Source organism: Protomyctophum parallelum (genome assembly GCF_964188405.1).
Source record: "Protomyctophum parallelum genome assembly, chromosome: 17".
Classification (NCBI taxonomy): Eukaryota; Metazoa; Chordata; class Actinopteri; order Myctophiformes; family Myctophidae; genus Protomyctophum; species Protomyctophum parallelum.
Genome location: NC_139719.1, coordinates 20,060,178 through 20,082,962, shown reverse-complemented (window position 1 = coordinate 20,082,962; position 22,785 = coordinate 20,060,178). Strand labels below are relative to the sequence as shown.

At 44.1% G+C, this 22,785-nt stretch overlaps 1 protein-coding gene across 1 annotated transcript in view; it reads right to left on the bottom strand.

The window, feature by feature from the left end:
* Positions 1-22,785, bottom strand: part of cacna1g (calcium channel, voltage-dependent, T type, alpha 1G subunit) — a 382,705-nt gene that overhangs the window by 64,265 nt on the left and 295,655 nt on the right. The window contains exons 22-25 of the mRNA XM_083787505.1: positions 8,058-8,184; positions 6,167-6,292; positions 4,186-4,275; positions 2,866-3,058 (exon numbers count right to left, since the gene is read on the bottom strand). Of these exons, the coding sequence (XP_083643631.1) occupies positions 2,866-3,058; positions 4,186-4,275; positions 6,167-6,292; positions 8,058-8,184 (536 nt within the window). The remainder of the gene's footprint in view (positions 1-2,865; positions 3,059-4,185; positions 4,276-6,166; positions 6,293-8,057; positions 8,185-22,785) is intronic.

Below are 22,785 nucleotides of genomic sequence, written 5' to 3'. Positions count from 1 at the left end.
AGGTAGGGGGGCGGGTCAACACGGGATGGGTACCCATACCTCTCGTGAACAACGTTGAAGCTTTTTTTTTGGGGGGGGGGGGACCCCCCCTATCGGCCACCAATGGCGTGGGTGGTGGTGGTGGTGGCGAGGGGGGGGAGGGTGGTTTGTTTTTGACACAACACGTGACAACGTGAGACAACATGCGAATGTGAACTTCAGTACCTTTTAGAGTGCCGTCTGAAAACCGTGAACTCAGCCCAGGAACACAAATATCTATAGAGGGGGACGAGACCGGGTTAGTATATATAAGAGAGAAGCAGCAGCAGCAAAGAGGAAGAGAAGATGGATGTGGGGATATTAGTGTGTGAGAGAGAGAGAGAGAGAGAGAGAGAGAGAGAGAGAGAGAGAGAGAGAGAGAGAGAGAGAGAGAGAGAGAGAGAGAGACAGAGAGACAGAGAGAGACAGGGAAATAGCGATGGAGTAATTAGGCCAGAAGGAAGCGATGAGAGAATAAGCCAAATTCCAATAATACCCAAAAGCTCGGCCACTGGAGCGTGGTGGTGTTACGGAGAAATTGGTGACCTCCGGAATATATGACAATCGTGTAGACAATCACATAATGTCAGCGTTTATTAGCAGAGTTCAACCTATTGCGGTATTCAGGCCACACATTTAAAGACCTCCATGGTAAGTTGTGTGAAGTCAACAAGATGGTCACATAATTCCAGCAGGTCACCGATTTCACCGTAACACTGCCATGCTGGAGTGAGCGAGTGTGAATGAGCGAGTGGAAAATGAGAATGAGAGAGAGAGAGAGAGAGAGAGAGAGAGAGAAAGAAAAAATGAGAATGAGAGAAAGAGAGAGAGAGAGAGCAACAGGGAAATAGCGATGGAGTAAGGCCAGAAGGAAGCGATGAGAGAATAAGCTGGCGTGGTATAAAGTGCTCCGTTGTCTTTCCATGAGGTTCTGAGTCCAGTGGTCTTGATTAACGCTGTCCACTTTCACCGGCCATTCAACTTAAAAACCAGAGGTCTCTCCGACAACAACAACAACAACGACCACCCTTCACTCCTATACGACCAAAAACTTGCAATGGAACACCTAATAGGGTGGTTTGTTCTCAAACTTGGAACCGGCCCGTAACTCTGAGAGAGTACGCATGGAACCAAATGGACCCATGCGGGTCCATTTGGTTCCATGTCTAACACTCTCAGAGTTACAGACCCGTATAAGGGTCCGTTTGGTATAGGGTCCCCTGCACCCCAATTTGAGAAACACTTTTGAGAACCACTTTCACTTTTGAGTGAAAAAGAAAAAGAGAGAGAAAATGTAACCTTCCATTTTTCTCTTTTTCACACTTGCCTTTTGTCACCATCTTTTGGGTCCTCAATCTGAATAGCCATTTAGTCAAAATATATATATATTAAAAAAAAAGGAATTATGGTTTCCGAGCAACAGAAAAATATCAAGCTTGAAAAAAAAAAAAAAAAAAAAAAACTAAGACAAACTTTTCTACCAAAAAATTGTAGCAAATAAAAATATTCAAAGGAAACGGGGGAAAATCAACTCGTGATTATGGAAGGGCTCGTGTGCGTTCGGGAGGGGAAAAAAAAGGTAAGCAAGTGTACCTGTGTTGTTTTCGTAAAACCATGTGGTGTGCGTGTGCGTGTGTGCGTGTGTGTGTGTGTGTGTGAGAGACTTTGGGTGTGGCAGTTGCTCTGTAGGGTCAATTACCCCCCTGGCACAACGCCTCCTGGGGGAAAAAAAGGGGGAAAAAAAGAAAAAAAGAAGAAGATCCACGTCCATCTGTATTTCTCAAGAGATGAACATACATACACATTTCCCGCTGTTCCCCCGTGATTATCGCATACACAGCAGGAAATCATCAAAAGCCTTACATTATCTGCTATACAGTGAGCGCGGCCGGCATAACATCCACTGCTCCTATAGGGAACACTTTGCAAAGGCACAAGATTTGCCTTTGGAAAAAGAAAAGAAAAAAGTAGATGGAGAAAAAAAAAAAAGAAAGTCCCCAAAAAATTCCAATGCAAGAATTGGGCAATGCTTATTATATTTAGGGGGTGTATAGTATAGGAGAGCAGTGGACTCAAATCATAGGAACCAGACCTCCCGGTCTTTGTACTAACCGAACCGCATGCAGAAGAGGAGAAGGGCCCGGGAGCGGGGCGATCTATACGCACGGAGTTCGACCCCCATCAGGGTTTTTTTTTTCCCCTGTGTTTTCTTTTCTTCAAATAAAACTAATCTCGCCCTCCTCAAACCCCTCCTCCTCCTCTAGCCATATATAGCTCCGTATAATGCACACAACAACCAAACTACCATGCAAGCCCCCCGTCGCCACCCCCACCAACACACCGGGCGGGCATGCTGCTCCCAATCGGTGCCGTGCCCCGCAAGCCAGCGCGAGCTGCTGCCTACTACACCAGGCCAGGCAGGGCGACGCACAAGGGGAGCGGGAGACCGAGGGAGGGGGGGGAGGATGGGGGAGAGTAGGGGGGGCGGGGGGAGGGTTCTAAAAGCCTATAATAACCGCCAGCGGTCGTCTGTCCTCGCGTCGTTCGGTTGCCAGGACGGGTGACCGCCGCAGGGGGGGGGGGGGGGTCTACACGAAGGAAGGGGGGAGAGGGGGTCGATCGGAGAGGAGGGAGGGAGGGAGGGGAGGTGTATACCCAAGGCGTCTCGGGAGGCGGAGGGGGGGGCGGGGGGGTTCTACTGTATAGCGCTGCTCAAAAGGGGGGTATGTGCGTTCCTCCGTTAATTAAAAGGCCAAACCAACTTATAAAGATAAAAACAGGCTCAAATCAAGCAAGGACTCAGAAAGATGTGGAAAGACTACCGACCAGCGAGCTCCTTCTCCTTACTCCGTCTCTTTTTCTCCATGCGCTTCAGGCGCTTCTCCTCGCGGATCTTGGCCTCCTCGGCCTCCTGCGAGCGCCGGCACTTGTGGAAGTTCTCCACCACCACGCCCACGAACATGTTGAGCACGAAGAACGACACGATCAGCAGGAAGGAGATGAAGTAGAGCAGCATCCACGGGTTGTAGTTCATCTGCGGCTGGAGAGGACAGAGAGGCGGACGGAGTGTTACACTATCGTCTGAGGCTGGAGAGGACAGAGAGGCGGACGGAGTGTTACACTATCGTCTGCGGCTGGAGAGGACAGAGAGGCGGACGGAGTGTTACACTATCGTCTGCGGCTGGAGAGGACATGAGGCGGATAGAGTGTTACACTATCGTCTGCGGCTGGAGAGGACATGAGGCGGACAGAGTGTTACACTATCGTCTGAGGCTGGAGAGGACAGAGAGGCAGACAGTGTTACACTATCGTCTGCGGCTGGAGAGGACAGAGGGGCGAACAGAGTGTTACACTATCGTCTGAGGCTGGAGAGGACAGAGAGGCGAACAGAGTGTTACTGTCGTCGGAGTGTTCTCAAGCGGATTTCCATGGATCAAAGGCGCAAATACTTGGCGTATATACTCCAAAGGTAATTAAACAATCCCGGCAGCCTCGGTATGTCATATATATTTATAAAGCCGTCAGAAATGAGGACAGAACAGTTCTGCCATCTACCAATTTCATCCAATCAGAGAGGTAACTCACACATCAATCAACAAGGGATGGAAGTGATGACACGGAAATGAGCAGAATTTGGAACTGGAACACTATAACATTCAATGATGAATGGCTACTCTCTCCTGATTGGCTGAAATTGGAAACCCACTTTCTATTTTGCTTTAAATAAAATTATTATACGCTACCTTTAACCCAATTTGACCTGACGTCAAAAAATAAAAAAAATAAAAAAGTCTTATATATAAGAATATATATTCAAAGATTTGTGCCGCATTTTTACGATTTTTAAAAAATAGCAGACCTACAAGCTCATAGCGCGCCACTTGGTGGCGCGCTATGAACTTGTAGATCTGCTATTTTTCAATAGCTAAATTAACATAATGCTTCAAACCCCAAAAGGGGTTCCCGCCCAAAATGAGTTAATGTTACTCAAGTAGTTATTTGACTTGTTGAATTAGTTACTTGGCTTAAACAGTAATACATTCTTACTTGACGTGAATTCTTCAATAGCTAAAACATGACAGCTTATAGGTCAAAATGTAATGCACGCGTGTTGTCTGTGTTTGTGGCAACAGCTGTGCCCTGTGCGTACGAGACACACGCTTATACCTGCTGGTCAACGCCTACGGAGTCCAGTCCATCGTACATAATGTCCACCCATCCGTCCTTGGAGGCCAGTACAAAGAGAGACATCAAGGCCTGGACGTGGGGGATAGGAGAGAGGAGGAGAGACGCAACAACATGGGTCAAAACCAGCACAGGTATACGTATGTAAAGAACGTTAATGCTCAACAATTTCTGACTTTCTCCACAAAAGCTTGTGTTCATTTTGTGCGTGTGTTTTGTATGTAGGGGAAGAAAGTATACAGTACCTGTGTGTGTTCCAGTGCATCTAATGACCATGTTGATGAATTTAATACAATGGAAAAATGTCTGACATTTATTCTGTCCTATAAAGTATTCAAACAATCAATCAATTATTTAGTAAAAGCTATTTTCAATACTCTTACCACTTTCATCTTAAATCTTAAAGGGATAGTTCAGATTTTTTTAACTTAAGTTGTATGAAATACTTGCCATTAATATAGTGGTTGCAACTGTATTAATTGATTGCCCGAGTCCTGTGGTGGGAGTTCTGCTCTGGTTTTGGTGAAATATCAAGTAGTTCCGGTCATTTTGTGGGGGGTACTGGGGCCACGCAGTAAAAGTTAATTAATCCACAAAACTAACGTCATTTGTATTGTTGACCTATTTCTAAAATATTAGTGCAACTTTCGTTCTTGTTTTACCCCTCTATCACCAGTGACGGATTAACCCCTCTCAAGGCCCTGGCGCTTCACCAAATCAAAAGGCCCCTACTGATTCAGCCAATTAATGAATGAATGAATTAATTAACATGCATGCATGCGTTTAGCGCATATCCACTACTACCTGCGCTGCCCGCTGACACAAGACACAGCAGCCAGCAGGCACTGCCGCACTGGGCATACAGCCTTTCCAACTTCAGTCTCTGCTAAACTATCTGCAATTTCCCCCGAAAAATAATTAGCCTATATCTACAAGCTCCATTAGCAGGCAGCAGCATGTTGTGTCTAAATTGTCTTTGTGGCCAACAAATGTAGCTACATTTGCAAACAGTGCTGTTGACCATGTTGTTATGTTACATGGTCCATATAACATGTGTGCACCAACAGACAATGCCAATATGCTATATTAATATTAGAACGTTTTAAAGACAGATTAATTATTGACGACAATGCAACCTGTGGGTCCAACGTCACTGAAAACGTTCATAATAGCAATTAAATTAATTTACTCACGAGTGCTGAAATCGTGAAATGGAGGATGTAAGAACACACTTTTGTTGTATTAGAGCAATATGAAGTTTTGGCCAAGGTCTTGTTTATATTCCTCTTTACACTTTATCACACAGAACTATGTTTTTGGTGTCCATATCACTACGCCCAAAAAATAGTTCCATGTGATGGAGGGGTCAAAGTTGAACGAAAGTCACGCTAATATTTTAGAAATAGGTCAACAATACAAATTACGTTCGTTTTGTGGATTAATTTACTTTTACTGCGTGGCCCCAGTGCCCCCCACAAAATGACCAGAACTACTTAATATTCACTAAAACCAGAGCAGAACTCCCACCACGGGACTCTGGCAATCAATTAATACAGTTGCAACCACTATATTAATGGCAAGTATTTCATACAACTTAAATTAAAAAAAATCTGAACTATCCCTTTAAAGAAAAGAGCTAAAATAGAGGGGCTTGGGGCTTAGATTTAGGTAAAATATTATGTACAGTATGACGATATACAAAAGGTCAAATAATATATTTTAGACACCGAGGCCACCTTTCCAACGAGGTTATTGAACCAGTTCAGTTCTTTATTCCCATCTAATATTGAGTGTTTCCACTGAAAATGAAATTGGTTCAGAAACCTTAACGGAATAGGAACCAAGAAAATGGCCGCCGGTTCAGTGAAAGCACCAAAGGTTCCAACAATCTAGAACGGAACCAAAGTTATTTTGGTGGAAAAGGGGCCAGAGTGGATGCCGGATGCCCTGCACGCGGTCTCACCTGGCCCAGGTTGTCAAAGTTGTACTTGTGCCTGATCCACTTGTAGCTGGCCCGCATGCAGTCCGACTTATTGGTGATGTTCCTGACGTCCTCTCCTTGACACACAAAGAACTTCCCCTTGAACAGCTGGGTGAAGAAGAAACACAAACAAAAGCCAGCCAGTTAAAAGCGGCACTCAATTTACAATTTCAATTCACAATTGTATTAGGCATTTAGCAGCTACAGTATGCGCTTAATTGACCATTAAGACCTGTGGCCGATTCTACGAATGCCTTCTACATTGGTAGTAGTCACACTCTCAATATTTTTCAAAAATGTAAAAGAAATGAATAGCAGATGTACAAGCATGTATATCTGCTATTTTTGAATAGCAGATATCTGTATATATTGTGGTACGCCTAACACTTGTATTACACATCTGCTATTTTTTGGAATAGCCAACGCAAAATAAATCTAAAATGACACAGTTGCTTTCCTGCTTTTAATGGGTTACAGTAATCTAGGTAAACGCGCGGTAAAACATCAATCAGTGTAACTTTCACTGTCCTATACCCAAGATTCACACCTTGGTGTGCTGACATTTTCACTACTGAACTACTGTAATATAGAGCTAGTGAGTAATGGTCAGACAATACAATTAGATTAGATTCACTCTATTATCTATTATCTCTGGGAGAGAAAAGTGTGTGTAATAGTCACACTGCACTGGAAGCGAAGCTTATCGAAGCTTATCGCAGAAGCCAGGCATGAGGATCATTTAATAGATTTTGGAGCAGTTATATAGTTTAACTATACGGAAGAGTGAACAAACACTATATAAAAGCCCATTCTCAAGTGCAGGCGGCTTCCGATTGCTGTCCAGGCGTGCTGTCCGTATGACCATTAGCCCCGACACATCCGTTAGATCGGGGGGGGGGGGAGGGTCATTCAGAGACACATCTGACGTCCAAGGACACAGAGCCCATTAGTATAGATCGGTCCTTCATGGGCCGAAAGACTATTACGAGAACCCCATACTGTAATTGAGTCCCTAACTGGGTCCCAAACACTAGGTTCGGGACCCATTGGTGGGTTGCGGACACATTTTCATGGTGTGTGCACGCTTATCCGACACACCAACGGAACGGACATGGACATCTGGAAACAACGGTCAGAGGACATGCAGTCCGACATGCGCTGCTTGCGGTTAATGTGCACCATTTTTTATGGGGTCCCTTTATTTTTGTTTCCTACATTTAAAGTTTTTTGTAAAAAAGTTTTTTGTAAAAAAAGTTTTTTGTAAAAAAATGAAAAAAAAAAATGAATGAATTAGAAAACAAATGTTTAAGAAGTAGTGAAAATAGCCGATCTACAAGCTCACAATGCAGCGCGAAGCTGCTATTTTTTACTAGTTTGGGTCCTGGCTGAATGTCTAATTTCTCTTTGAACGTTTGGGAACCGCTGTATATATGTCCTGGAGTGTGACTTACTATTATGAGAGAACTGCATATAGAATAGCCTTTATTCGTCCCACGTATACTGTACAAATAACTACGTTGACTCTCGCCATGTCATCTCTCCGGGTGTGTGCCTAAACTATGTATACATGACATAGTGGACGTCGTCCCAGTGAGGAAGTGAAGGATCATGGGATATCATGTGTCATTGGTCATTATACTGCAGCTGGGTCGGATAGATGAGGGTACAGTTTCCGTCTCAGTCAGTCATCAGGGTTGTTACGCTTTTCTGGATTCCCTCTCCTCTCCTCTCCTCTCCTCTCCTCTCCTCTCCTCTCCTCTCCTCTCCTCTCCTCTCCTCTCCTCTCCTCTCCTCTCCTCTCCTCTCCCCTCCCCTCCCCTCCCCTCCCCTCCCCTCCCCTCCCCTCCTCTCCTCTCCGCTCCCATCTCCTCACCTGTACTCCCAGGATGCCAAAGATGATGAAGAAGGCACAGCAGATGACCACGATGTTTCCGATGGGCTTCAGAGAGGACATCAGCGTCTCCACCACCAGCTTCAGTCCCGGGGCTCTGCTGATCACACTGACGACACAAAGCGAGACAAAAACATATTAACCTCATGTTGTACTGTATGCATGAAGTACAATATTGTATAAGGCAGATGCTCTTGATCCGGAGCGATTTACAATAATCAAGGTCAACACAAGGCGACGAGGCGACACCTGGGTGTTTTGCAAAACGGAACAAGCCCAGGCTTGCTTGTTGTGTCTGTGTTGAGTGAGGATTATATTGTCTGGTTAATTAGCATATTAATTAATATTAGTGTATTATCTTACTCTGCTGTTTTGTAAAAATAATAATAATAATAAAAAAAACATGTAATCACTTTGCAGTTAATGATTAGACTGCACTACACAAGTGTTAATGTACTATTTTTTTAAACAAACAAAAAAGAAATCATCCAATGCATACAAAATAAATACGTACAAGAACCTATCATCAGTAGTCTAAAGGCTCATTCATAGTCTGGATTTTCGTTGGTGAGGTGGCCACCGCTTCGGTGGTGAGGTGACCACCATAACGTTGAGCGGGAGTAAAAACAGAGAGAAGGGCTGGAGCGGTGGTGGTTTGCTCTTCACCGTGGCTCGTGACGTCATGTTATAGTTCGGTGGTCACCTCACCACCGAAAATCCAGACTATGAATAACGCTTAACAGTTAGAGTATCCCCCAAAAATCTACATTTTGTAAAATTTTACATTTAAACTATAGACACTATATATATTATATAGGATCATATGCCAGGTCAACAATGACCTGGCATCTGTCTACACAACATGCTATTTAAATTACATTTGAGCCTTTTCATGAGCTTGCATTCATTCCACAGTTTGCGAGCCAGAAGGGAGAAGCGTCTGGGACATGTGGAGCATGTGTGTGTGACTGTGTGTGCGTGTGCGTGCGTGCAACAACTATCCATCCATTTCAGCATGCATTCTGAAATGGATGCATTCAACCATTTCCATCCATCCATCCATATTCTTGTTTTTATTAATAAACACATTTAAAGAGGTTTGTAATAAAAAAAATTCCCCACCCAGTGTCAATGATCTAATAATGTAATCTTGGGCGCTACGGCTACACTCGCTCTGCCAACCTGGGGAGAGCAACGGACTGACCTCTCTCCATCCATCCATCTTCTGTGTATACAGTATATTCTTCATTGTCCTTTTGCCACTCAATAACTGGTGACCTCATCTCTCTATCTCTCTCTCCTTTTATCACCAGTGCCACTAATGCGTTTACCATTTAACACCTCCTGAGAGAGTGTCGGCCATGTCGTATAGCTTCATGTCCTTATGCAAACTCAGCTTCCATGGCCGCCATATACGCTGGACATGCTTGTCAGTTCAAATCCACTTTGTCCTCATCAACCCCTCATCTTTGTGTGTGCGCTGCTGTGCACATGCATGTTTCCATGCTCGCGCTCTCTCTCTCTCTCTCTCTCCTTTTGCAGTCGAGGAAACAGGCTCATCTAATTAAGTCAATGGAGTGACTAGGATGTTTAATTAGTAGCAGCATGGCGCCAAGTCCTTCATCACAGCGGCACTGGTTCAAGCAGGACACGCACGCACGCACGCACACACACACACACACACACACACACACACACACACACACACACACACACACACACACACACACACACACACACACACACACACACACACACACACACACACACACACACACACACACACACACACAGTATGCAAGTATAAAGTATGCAAGCTCATCTGCACAGCTGTGCGCTCATACACTACACGACTCAAATTAGAATATTAAATTAGTCACACACAAAAATCACACCCGTGTGAAGTGAGGGGCGCTCTTATAATCATACATCTTCTCATTCCGGGTCCGATCACAATTTGCATCTTCAATTTTCCCGCCGTGCACTTTTTAATCCTCATAACTTTGCTCAGCCAATCAAATCATCGCCATGGGGTGATCAACCAATCAAGTCACTGCTAAAATTCCACACAAACACGCAAAGTCGGGCATAGGAGGGGCTAAGAAACATTTTGGTTTTTTCATGTCATATATGAAAGCAGGGAATCATAGCTTCAAATTGACATATTGGTTGTTCAGTTTGGCCCACCAGTTTTGGAGACATGGCTTATAGAGTAATGTCTTGCAGAAAACAGCGAGTTGAGAAAACAGGCTTGAAAGGTTCACTTCTGTGGTCTCTAACATTACACCTAGCTACCTGCTTAAGCATTTATTTCATATTTCAATTTCAATTTCAGCTCTGACACTTATTTCAGACATGCTCTAGTATGTGAAGAGTCTGCCTGTGCTATTAACTCATTTTTTTGGGGGGGGGGGGATAAGTCTGACAGACAGACAAAAAGGGCTCAAGGAGGCTGTCGTTTTCTCCGTCTGCCTCTGTCGAGCCGAGCCATTGTCTGGCGCTGAGTGAACGGAGAGAGAGTCGATAGCACATTATACTGGACACGAGACAGCAGCTATTAGACAGACAGCCTATGCGGTTGTGAACCAAAGCCTATACCAGATCAATGCCACTGATCTGAGCCGGAGACATGGACGATACACCCCACGGCTTCACCTCATCACTTAGCATTTCACTGTCTGTCTTGTAGAAAGGCAAGAATTGTTTTTTTTTAAAAGACAATGACGTCTCGAGGCAAGGGGGACTTACTGTAGTTGGCAAAGAATCTGAATTATGTTTTATTTGCATTTTATGTATGCCTGTCCCTTTCTTCTTAAAATGAAATAAAAAGGTATTAAAAAAGACGTTGACCTATAGAGGGCACTAGTGCTTAAGAGAGAGAAAGAGAATGTGCATGTGCGTGTACGCATGCATGTATGTCTGAGTGTATGTGTGTGTGCATGCACGCTGCGTATGGACATGTGTTTGACACGCTTCTGAGTGTTGCTGTTATATAGAAGCTCACTGGTTAACCCATTTTCGACTGAGGTCGTGTCGATAAAAAAAGGCTTCTAAATCTATTTTCTGAAACACCCATGTTTCTATGTCAGCGGTGCTCAACCTTTTTCATGTCAAGGACCCCCAGAATTATCTCTATTGGGCCACGGACCCCCATCTCAAAATATGTAGTTCCAGGGACCCCCCCCCCCTCAGAAGCCAATATTTGAATTAAAAATGTTCGCACTGAAATATATATTCAAAGATTTGTGCCACATTTTCACGATTTTTCAAAAATAGCAGACCTACAAGCTCGTAGCGCGCCACTATGAGCTTGTAGATATTTTAAAACACCAAAAGGGGTTCCCGCCACAAAATGGGTTAAGGTTTGCAGTCAGGGGGACAAGAGGAAGCAGGCTGTCTGCCTTAAACTCATCAGGCACGTGCACACATAGACATCGAATGGGGGGGAATTAAAAAACTTCAGTGCACTGTGCCTACACATGTTGCGACTGCAGGTCGCAACATGTGTAGGCACAATGCAAGGAATAAATGCATTCGCCATGTATCCGAAGGAAGTCTAATCCAATCATTTTTAGATTTCTCCAGTTTAATCCCGAGTTTAAGTTTTGTTGTGTTCAAGATCTGATTTTAGGCATGTTTAAGCCTCCAGGAAAATCCGTGTTGAGGTTCTTAATCCACTGTTTTTCATTAAAACGTCTTTGTCCTACTGTCCAGTTGGGATTGTGTTGAAGTCCAGCGCATTTTAGAGCTTCAATGCCATGAGCCATGAAATGTTGCACAAACCTTGTGGTTGTCTTTTTTCCATTGTTAATATTGTACCTGTGTTGTCCCAGCCTTGTACCTATTGTTTTACCCGTTTCTCCGACATATTGTAAACCACATTTGTCACATGTGATTAAGTAAATGCAGTTGCTGGTTCTGGTTGTTATTTGTTGTTTAATCTCTAACACGCGTTTTGTAGTTCTATTTTTGACTAATTGTTTGGGTTTGAAGTATTCTGGTCCCTCGCGTGCTGGTGTGTTGATTTCTTTTAGCTTGCTGTGTACTAGATAATCTTTAAGGTTTTTGTTTTTTCTGTAGGCCGATATAATTTTATAATCTTTTAGAAGATCATCCGTTCGGTTCTCAAAATTCCTTTTTATTCTGTTGTTGGCTAGTGTGCTCTGTGTTGAATAACTGGTTATCAGGGCTAATTTAGGGCCTGGATCTCGCACTCTTACTTCTAAGAAGGTACTTTGAGCTTTCCGGAGGAATGTCCTAGTGTAACCTCTTAGTCTGAGAGCCTTAAATAGTGTTTTACAAGCTATTTTGAAATCACTTCTTTGCGTGCAAATCCTATGGAATCTTAGTAGTTGTGATTTGACTATCCCTGTGTAAGAGTGTGTCGGGTGAAATTACGTTTTGTGTAATAGGGCGTGGGTGTCTGTTTCTTTAAAGAATACTTTTAAGTCTAGTTTCCCATTTGTGTTAAAGTTTGGGCCCTTGAAGATTGTTACATCAAGAAAGTCAATCCTTTCAGTGTGTGTCACAAATTTTATCGTTATGGATCTATGATGGCTATTTAGAACATCAATAAATTCCTGGAATTCTTCCTTGCTATGTTCCCATATTCCAAAAATATCATCCAGAAACCTATAATAATGTGTTGGTTTAAGTATGCATTTTTCTAGTGCTGTCTGCTCCCATATGCTCATGTAAATGTTTGCATAAGATGGTGCAAATCGCTTTCCCATGGCCGTCCCTTTGATTTGTAAATAAAACTTGTTGTTAAAGGAAAAAATCATTCTGGGTTAGATTTAAGTCTAGTAATTGGAGTAATTCCTCCTCTGGTCGATTTGTGTCTGGGTATTTACTAAAGACTTCTTTAACTGCTAGTAGGCCTGCTTCTGTCTCAATGTTTGTGTAGAGGCTGTCTATATCTATCGAAAACAAAAAGGCCTCCTTTCCAACTATAATAGTTTTAATTTTGTCCACAAAATCGTAAGTGTCTTTTATAAAACTGGGGTGTTTTATCGACAGTGGGTTTAGGAAATATTCAATAAACTCTGCTGTCTGATAAGTCTCACTGCCACAGTCCGACACAATTGGTCTACCGGGGGGAATTTCATATGGTATTGTCCATGAATCCGGGCTTTTGTGTATTTTTGGTAAAAGATAAAATATCCTAGCTCGGGGGCTGTCCTGTCCTATTAAATATTGATGTTGTTTGGCATTTATGTGTTTCTTTTCCCTCAGTTTGTTAACTATGGCTTGGGCTTTTCTGGCTGTCTCTATGTAAATTGGTTGGTCTAATTGCCTATAATGATCCTGATTGTTAAGTTGCCTCTCACCTTCTAACAGGTATTGGTGTCTGTCCATAATTACTATGCAGGACCCTTTGTCTGCTGGCTTGATAACGATTTGTTTGTTGTTAATTAGTTCCCTAAGTGCCCTGGTTTGTTCTATTGTGAGATTATCTTTTTCCTTAATGTGTCCTGGTATGCGTTTTACCGTATTCATGTCCTTCTCGATTAGTTGTTTAAGGCTGGTAGGGAGTACTGTCTCGGCAGGTTCCCAGTTTGAACCTGGTCGAAATGGTTGTATTTCTCTTCCCTGGTCCCTTCCAAAGTGTGTGGCTTCAGTCTGCGGTGATACTGGGAAAGGTCTTTCTTTAACCTGTTGGTTTGTTGTTTGTAGATGTCCAGAGTTGGAACAAATGAAAGCCCCTTTTCCAGCAGTTCGGTCTGGTGTTGATCTGGTTGGAAGTAATGCGACAGATTAATTATGTTAGACTTACTCCCCCTCCTTTCTTGGTTTATGGGGTCAATAAGTTTAAACTAGTAAGCCAATTTTCAAGCATTGCTTTGCCTGTCTCTTTTTTCCAACGTATGTTATCACGTACACGTGCACACATAGACATCGAATGGGGGGGGGGGGGGGGGGGGGGCCTTCAGCCCCTGCCCTTTTCCCCCCACCATCTGTATATACCAGACCACATGAATGCAGCATTCACTATTTTTGAAATAAATGCAAATGCCCCCCCCCCCCCCCCCCCCCACACACACACACACTTTCCACGCCATACACCCGAAGGCAGCATTCAGGAGATTCAAGGCCCCCCCCCCCCCCACGACCTCTCCCTGAACTTGAACGAAGCATTTCACGTTGAAAGAATTAGTCCGACTGTGTAGAAATGCAGAAGCACGACATGTTGTGAGCTGTTTTCAAAAAGAGAATTGCAGCCCCTGCCTCTCTAACATTCTCTGCACGTCACTGCTATACTCATCTGTGGCTCTGTATGCCTGCTCGTCTCTCTGTCACATTGTCTATCTCTCTCTCTCTCTAGAGAGAGAATGGACTGGAGAGGGGAGACGACGGCGTTTCATAACCACTCTCAACATGGCGTCCCTATTTTGGGGGCTGTTTGTGTAATTACAGGCCAAACTTGCTCAGAAACAGTGAAAAGAGCAGATCAACAACTTCACAACGCGTGTCACATTACAGGTGTGAGCTTGTAGGTTAGCTATTTCGCTATGCAGCATAGAGTACTGATGTCCGGACATCGCTCGCTCATCCCTTGGTTTGCGGAAGTTATTTCTCTAATGGAGAATAACTTTGGCAAAACGTCTCTGCAATATTGTCGGTGTCTCTGTATCGTTTACGGCAGTCAGTCACTCATATTTGATACACTTTGTTTGTTTCTAGCGATAATGCAACAAATTCGGCGGGAGTAAAACTAGGCGTTTTGTCATTTTTGGAACACAGTTCTTATATGAATGGAGACTTTATTTTCTGTGTTTTAAGATACAGTACCTCCGACAAATATTGAATGGAGATGGACATTAGTGGGGAAATATACGTCATGGAACATTCATACTCTACAAGAGGCTAAGTTTAACAAAAAGTGGGAAAAGTGGGATATCTTCCTCCTGAGTATATGAATATATAACAAAATACATACATAAATGGATGCACCTGGGACGTATCCTCAGTGATGTATCCCAAGGTCATCGGGGTTTCGGGTCTCGCAACATCATACCCCTCACTCAGGTGACCCAGCCGGGGTGATCAAGTCCCGACTTACGTCCCAGTAGCTACCCTCGATAAGTACCATTAGGGAAAAACCAGGGACACACAGTTCCTCCTGAACTACTCTGCCGGGACTGGGAGGTACCATTCTGGCATATGGAAGGACTAGGCTCTGTAGGTTGACACCTGTCCGGGCCCCTCCTACGTCTCACCAGGTCCACTCCTGCTCTCACCAGGTCAGGCCCTGTGCGTTGCACCAGACTCCCAGCACCAGGCACTTTATTCAGGAGTGGAGGATTCGAGGATATGAGTATATGAGAATATTAATCTATAATATCAGAAAAATGCAGCCTTTTTTTTCATTTTTCTTGTTTTACAAACTCTCTCTGCACTGGGGCAGGAGCCATCTTAGGTGGTCATCTGGTTAGGATGCCTCTCGGGCGTCTCCCTAAGGAGGTCCTCGAGACACGTCCCACTGGGAGGAGACCCCCGGGGCAGACCAACTTAAGGCACAGTTGGAGGAATCGCATCGACTGCACTGGCCTTGGAACGCCTCGGGATCCCCCCCAGGAGGAAGTCACTAATGCTGCTCTGGAGAGGGAAGTCTGCGGAGCTCTCTGCGTGGAGCTGTTGCCCCCTGCGACCCGACTACGGATAAGCGGTTGAAAATGGATGTTTCTGCAAACCGGGTATGTGATGCGTAAATTACGTCAGACTTATAGTCATGTCGGGTTCACTGAGGAGAGAAACGTATGACTCTCTGAACACCAATAAGAGATCGAATGGACCCTCGCTTCCACAATTTTCATCATTATTATCCAACAATTGCAACAACGTGCCCCGTGTGTGGCCTCCTGGCACGGATAAATACACCTCCGTGATGTACTACATGAAGGGCACGCTTAATTATCGTTCTGGGCTCTCCTCCAAAAACGACTCCCCCGTTTTTTTCTTTTTACACGACGCTATAACGAAAAGAAGCAGTCGAGCAATTAAAGTGAGGAAGTTCGCCGGTATTATATACCTGCTTAAAATCCGACCTTGGGCATAATAATTCCGTTTACTAGCACTCGGCGGCGGCATGTCCTCATTTCATCATCGGCTGTACAAAGGCGCGGGGAAACTCTGCACCTGCACTCCCCCCCACCCCCCCAACCCCCCACCCCCCCAACCCCCTACCCACCCCTCCCTCCGCTACCTGCATGTATTGTATTGCTGCTTATACCCAGAGGAAAGGGGAACAACAAGTAGGACACCGGTTGTAATTAAGAAAAACAGAGATAAAGGGAGCCGTAGGGGGAGAGAGAAAGAGAAAGAGAGAGAGAGAGAGAGAGAAAGTAGGGAATGAAAAATTAGGTAGATGCAGATTTCCTCACCTTTGTTTATGTATTAATTTATACTCATTGTCCATTTATTTCGACCTCGCCATGTATACAAATCCATCCCTTCACCCCGCCTCTCTCTCTCTCGTCAACCAACGATCTCCTCAATCCTAATCAGCTGTCAAACTGTTACAGCTTGTACTGTACGTACGTGACACCCCCCCCCCCCCCCCCCCCCCGCACGCACGCGCACGCGCACGCACACACACACACACACACACACACACACACACACACACACACACACACACACACACACACACACACACACACACACACACACACACACACACACACACACACACACACACACACACACACACACACACACACACACACACACACACACACACACACACACACACACACACACACACACACACACACACACGCACACACACAAAAAAATGGCTCGGTTAAAATAACCCATATTGGGTTATTTTTAACCCCCCTCCTGGGTTACAAAGGGTCCTATTCAACCCCTGGGTTATTTTGACGCAACAAAATGGGTTATTAATTTTGGCCCATAACTTGGGTTATAACTTGTGTTATAAAAATAACCCATTCAGAGGGTCAACATAACCCAACTTCTAAGTTATTTTGACCCGTAATTTGTGTTATAAAAATAACCCATTCAGAGGGTCAGCATAACCCAACTTCCAAGTTATTTTGACCCATAATGTCGGTTATGAATGAAGCATTATTGGTTCAATCAATCAGTCAATCGATCAATCGATCAATCAATCAATCAATCAACCAATCCCAACTCTCTGAGCCAACAATAAGGTTACTCTCAGAAATATAACCCAGAAATCTTATAACCCATGAATTGGGTCCCTATATCCAAGGAAATGCATATGGCTGGGATGGGTTACATAAATATCCCAAGTGTTTTACTGTGTATAGTTGCCTGCAAGAGTCATGAAAACTCTTTGTTGGAGCAACCATCAACAACAAACCCTTTCCAACAGATACTATACATATGAAATATGAATGGGAAAAGGGGAGAGAGACTGACCAAACAAACAGACATTTACATTCATGGTTTTGCTAACAAATCACATAAAACAACATCACCAAATAATACCATAACAAAACACTAAACACAACGACCCATAACATACACATTCTAATATTCAAATAATAACACATAAGAACAATAACACACGGTCCTTGGCACCCCAGTGTATGCTGGGAAATGGACTTCCTCTAACCACTCCCATGGGGTGTGACCTATCCGACCCAACAATGGGGTTACCCTCAGAAAAATAACCCAGAAATCTTAACCCACTTTAAAAACCCATGAATTGGGTCCTTATAACCCAGGAAAAGGTTATGGCTCTGGAAAATAATCCAGAAATATAACTCAACGCAAGTAACCCAGGAATTGAGTTACAGAAATAACCCACATGTTTTTAGTGCGCACACACACACACACACACACACACACACACACACACACACACACACAAACTGTGTGGAAGAATGTGTAATTATGCTGTGCGAGATAATGAGGCACCTTAAAGCTTATATCGGGGCGGGGCGGAGTGCAAACGGAAGGAAGGAAAACATGCAGTTCTCAAATGTTTTTGGGCTCAGGGCAACCCCTGATATACATCATTTATTCATCCCAAATTACCTTTCACTCTATAGCACTTTATAATTTATGGCATCGTTTTACTATACTTTGTACCTTTTCGGCGAATGTTCACTGCTAAAACAGGAATGCTAGTGGGTTCAAGTGGTTAACCCATTTTGGGGGGGAACCCCTTTTGGTGTTAGCATTATGTAATGCTTTAGCTATTGAAAAATAGAAGATCTACAAGCTCGTAGCGTGAACATTTTTACGTTTTTAAATTTTTTGACGTCATCCAAAGTGCAGTCCCCCTCCATTATATAGTGGTTGAGAGGAAAAATCTTCAAATGTGAATAACTATTGATCTAAATCAATCTCCAATAAACCAATTCTAACCAAAGATTATGTTTTGGATGGTCTAACGCTTCTCACGTTAGAAGTAATCATATAGGGTAGGTTCCCTCACAAAAAACATGCAGTAATCCTGGTCTCTAAACTGCCTCCCCCTGGCCAGCCGGGGCGCCTGATGGAGGGGAAAGGAACTGGTTGGAATAACGTGTTCCTTCCACGCGCTACGTCCAACCAGGGAAACTCCCCCCTGTCAGGTGTAAAGGAGCAAATTGGACACTCAGGCATGAAGGAAGCATGAGTTCAAGTCCGTTGCTCTCCCCTTGTCCCCCACATATGGGGACCAGGTTGGTGGAGGGTGTGTAGAGCCCAGGATCACATTAGATGATTGACACAGGGGTGAAAAATGGGTTACAAAATCGTGGGATAAAAAATATATTAAAAAAAGAAGTAATCATAAACTTCCCGTTGTTGTCGATCCCCTCGGCCGGGGAGCTACTTCCAAAATTTCACGGAGCAACCCTTGAAATAGGCCCTGAAGAAACAAATCGCTGGGTGTCCTGATTTAATGGTTACACAAATACACCCCCCCCCCCCCCCCCCCGGGCGTTCTGGGTGTTTTAATAACAGTTGTGCCTCACCCATTACAGATATCTGCTTAATCGTTCCGAGACTAATTGCCGGGTGGCGAGGGGATGCGTCTCCGAGAGGCTGAGTCAATAGGGGTCAACGGCGAGGGGAGAGCGCTCGGGGACGCATCAATAATCAAGCTGTCTGGACAGCCCTGAACCCGCTGCTGCCTGCCATGATGCACGACAGGCATTTGACAGGATAGCGCCGTCTGACCTGAAGACCACGCGCGTGGCGGAGACAATTAATGGCCTCCCTGGCACTGGTGTAAAGTAATTAATCCATTTAGACCCGAGTTAAAAACATTCACTTTGAAGATTTGCGCCACATTTTTACGATTTTTCAAAAATAGCAGACCTACAAGCTCGTAAGCGCGCCACTTGGTGGCGCGCTATGAGCTTGTATATCTGATATTTTTCAATAGCTGAATTATAACAATGTTTAAAACACCAAAAGTGGTTCCCGCCCAAAACGGGTTAAGATACATTTTTTATTCTGAGGTATTTGTACTTTACTTGAGTATTTCCAATTTCCAATACTTTGACTTGTACTCCACTACATCAAAGAGGCCAATATTGCACTTTTACTCCACTACATTAAGGCTATATGAAAACTTTAGTGACAAATATTTGACCAAAACATAGGTCCCATATATACATTACCCAATTCAACCCTATATTCGGCCATTTAAAAAAATAGCCGTTCTACGAGCTCACAATGCGTCGCCATTTGAAAACTCGTGAAATGGGACAGTCTGCATAATGAGAATACTTTCTATACTTTTGGTACTTTAAGTAAATTTTGATAGTGACGCTATATTGCCAGTAGGGGTGAATGAAGCGAGGTTCTAACTTCTGGGGGTGTTCCCCCGAGGAAAGACCCCGATGCTCTCAAAGTCACACCTGCTCTGATGAACGACTGGAGGAGCTCCGGTCCGTCTGCTCCGGTAAAACAACGCACATGCATCATCCTGTCACGTACGTACAGTATAGACGTGCACGCACGCACGAGTACACGCACAAACAGACTCCTGTGGACCCCCTCAGTCTCTCGGGCGACATAACGGTGCCATTAATATCGCTAATGACAAACAAGTGCTGCACGTGGATCATAGAACTGTACACACGACGGCGTCCTTAGCACTGAAAGTCTATACTCAACGCACGCCGCATGTGGAGTTTATGGAATATAGTGTATAATCTTAATGTACTTCATCAACTTTAATGCTCAGCGTTAGAAAAAAACATACCACACCAAATGGGGGGCGTATATAGTGACACAGGCGTCGTGATTGAGTGCGTGGGTTTTTGAGTGCGTGGAATTGTCATCCCTGAGTGTGTGTGTATGCATGCGCTCGCTTGCATGCGCGCGCGTGTGTGTGTGTGTGTGTGTGCGTGCGTGTGTGCGTGTGTGTGTGAGCTTAGAGGGGAAACCACAGACACACTCATATTTCATTCACGCTCCCACAGAAGACAGAGCGTGACGCCGCCGCCGCCGCAGTCAAACCAGGCATGACAATAATGCTGATAGTGAAACTAACGTGCAGTGGCTTTCCCACTCCAAGCTGCCTGGCGGTGCCAATGTTTTGCAGAGAGACAGCTAGCGTGGCTCGCAATGGCGGAGAGAAGGAAAAACATTAATCCTTCTCGCGTGGAACTTGTCCGCACATAATAACCCGTTTTAGGCCAGACCTCAAAATTTAAAAACAAAAAAAAAATCTTCCAGAAAGAATCCATATTTTCAAAAAAAATAGCAGACCTACAAGCTCGTAGCGCGCCACTCGGTGGCGCGCTATTAGCTTGTAGATCTGCTGTTTTTCGATAGCTGAATTATAACGTAATGTTTAAAACACCAAAAGGGGTTTCCCGCCCAGAATGGGATAATTAGGGTTATCGGGGGGAAACTGAAATGAATCGGAATCAAAATGGCACATCCAGGGCATCCGGGTGCCCCGCCGGCCACCGCCGTGACCGGGGGTTTGATATTAACCCATTCTGACCTGAGATCAGATTCATACAAGCAGGGCCGGCCTTCAGATCAGGCAGATCAGGCAAATGCCTGGGGAAACAGGAGCGTGAGGGGCAGCAGAGCCGTCAGCCCAATCGCAGAAACATTCGCTTTTTTTCAAGCAGGCACGGAGCGCTCCTGTGGTCATTTTTATGGCCACAGGAGGGAGCTAATCGTCCAGTGTGAAACAATAATAAATCAGTCATGTGAATTATAGCCTTTGTGATATAAATTACTCTACATTGGTCACGGGAGGGGGGGCATCTGGAAATATTATGCCTGGGGCAACATTTTCAATAAGGCCGGCACTGCATACAAGGTTTCCACTGGACACACACTGGTCTGATTAATGTTTCCGGCTGAAGCCCCTGATTGATACTTTGTCACACGACCGCGTCGCACATCAAACATAGCGGACATATAGGTCGGCTTGTATAGGTCTGCACTTATATAATGTTATATAATATATATAATGTATATAGGCTTGTTATGTATAGGTCTGCACTTATATAATGTTATATAATATATATAATGTATATAGGCTTGTTATGTATAGGTCTGCACTTATATAATGTTATATAATATATATAATGTATATAGGCTTGTTATGTATAGGTCTGCAGCGCACGGTATAGTGCGTCGGACTCGGGAGGACAAATAAGGCTTCATGGCCAACATTATCTGTCTTCAGTGTTCCTCTGCGTGCATTACGGCTCCTGGTGAAACGCCAGCCTCCTTTTTAATTGACCTTTAAATGTTTTTGTTATTCATGTCCTCACTGTATTGAATTACTGCTGTTATTTTTTAATGTTTATGGCTGCCTTGCTTTTCTTTCTTTCTCCATTGCTCTGTAGCGCACTTTGAGCTGCATTTCATGTCATGAAAGGTGCTATACAAATAAAGTTTTATTATTATTATTATTCCTTGCCAACTCGCCCTACACACTTCCACTCAATGTGAGCACATAGAGTTATATAAATAATAGAGACGGCACCCGAATGCCCCTCCCTGTATCCCTGCATCCACTTGCATCCAATTGCATGATCTATTGAAGATTCTGACTTTCATATGTACATCATTTTTGTTTTGATTGTATTGCTGTATTGTTATTTCTGCTTTGGCAATGTAAACGTTTGTTTTCTCATGCCAATAAAGCCCTTTGAATTGAATTGAGTCGCTCACCCTGCAGCGCATGAGGCGTTCTCACCCCAAGAAAAGTCGTGGCAGATCGCACCAGGCGATGATTATATTCATCCTTATACTTTATACATTTATAATTAACTCTCTCTCTCTCTCTCAATGCAAGTGGATGGGAGGGGAATTCGGGTGCTGTCACTGTTATTTATAACTATATGCTCACATTGAGTGGCGACGGGCTATAGTTTAAAAAAGGGTCCATATGTGTCGAGTATACCAAGACATCAGAGACACATTCCTCCCACAGGAAATGCCAATAAAGCCCTTTGAATTGAATTGTGTCGGAGGAAGAAGACATGTCTACACCAGTGGCTCTCAACATGTGGGTCGGGACCCTCAGGGGGGTCCCCAGGCCGGATGATGTGACAGTGATGTGCACGGAATATTATGGGTATAAAGATCCTATTTAACACCTTCAAAAAGGAACAAGGAATACAAAGAAAAATGAGAATTACCGCAAAGTGCAAACAAACTATAGGCCTACTATCAAAATTGGTGAAACATTGGCATGCATTGTCAATTAATATGAAATATAGAAAATAGCCAATCTAAACAAGCTCTC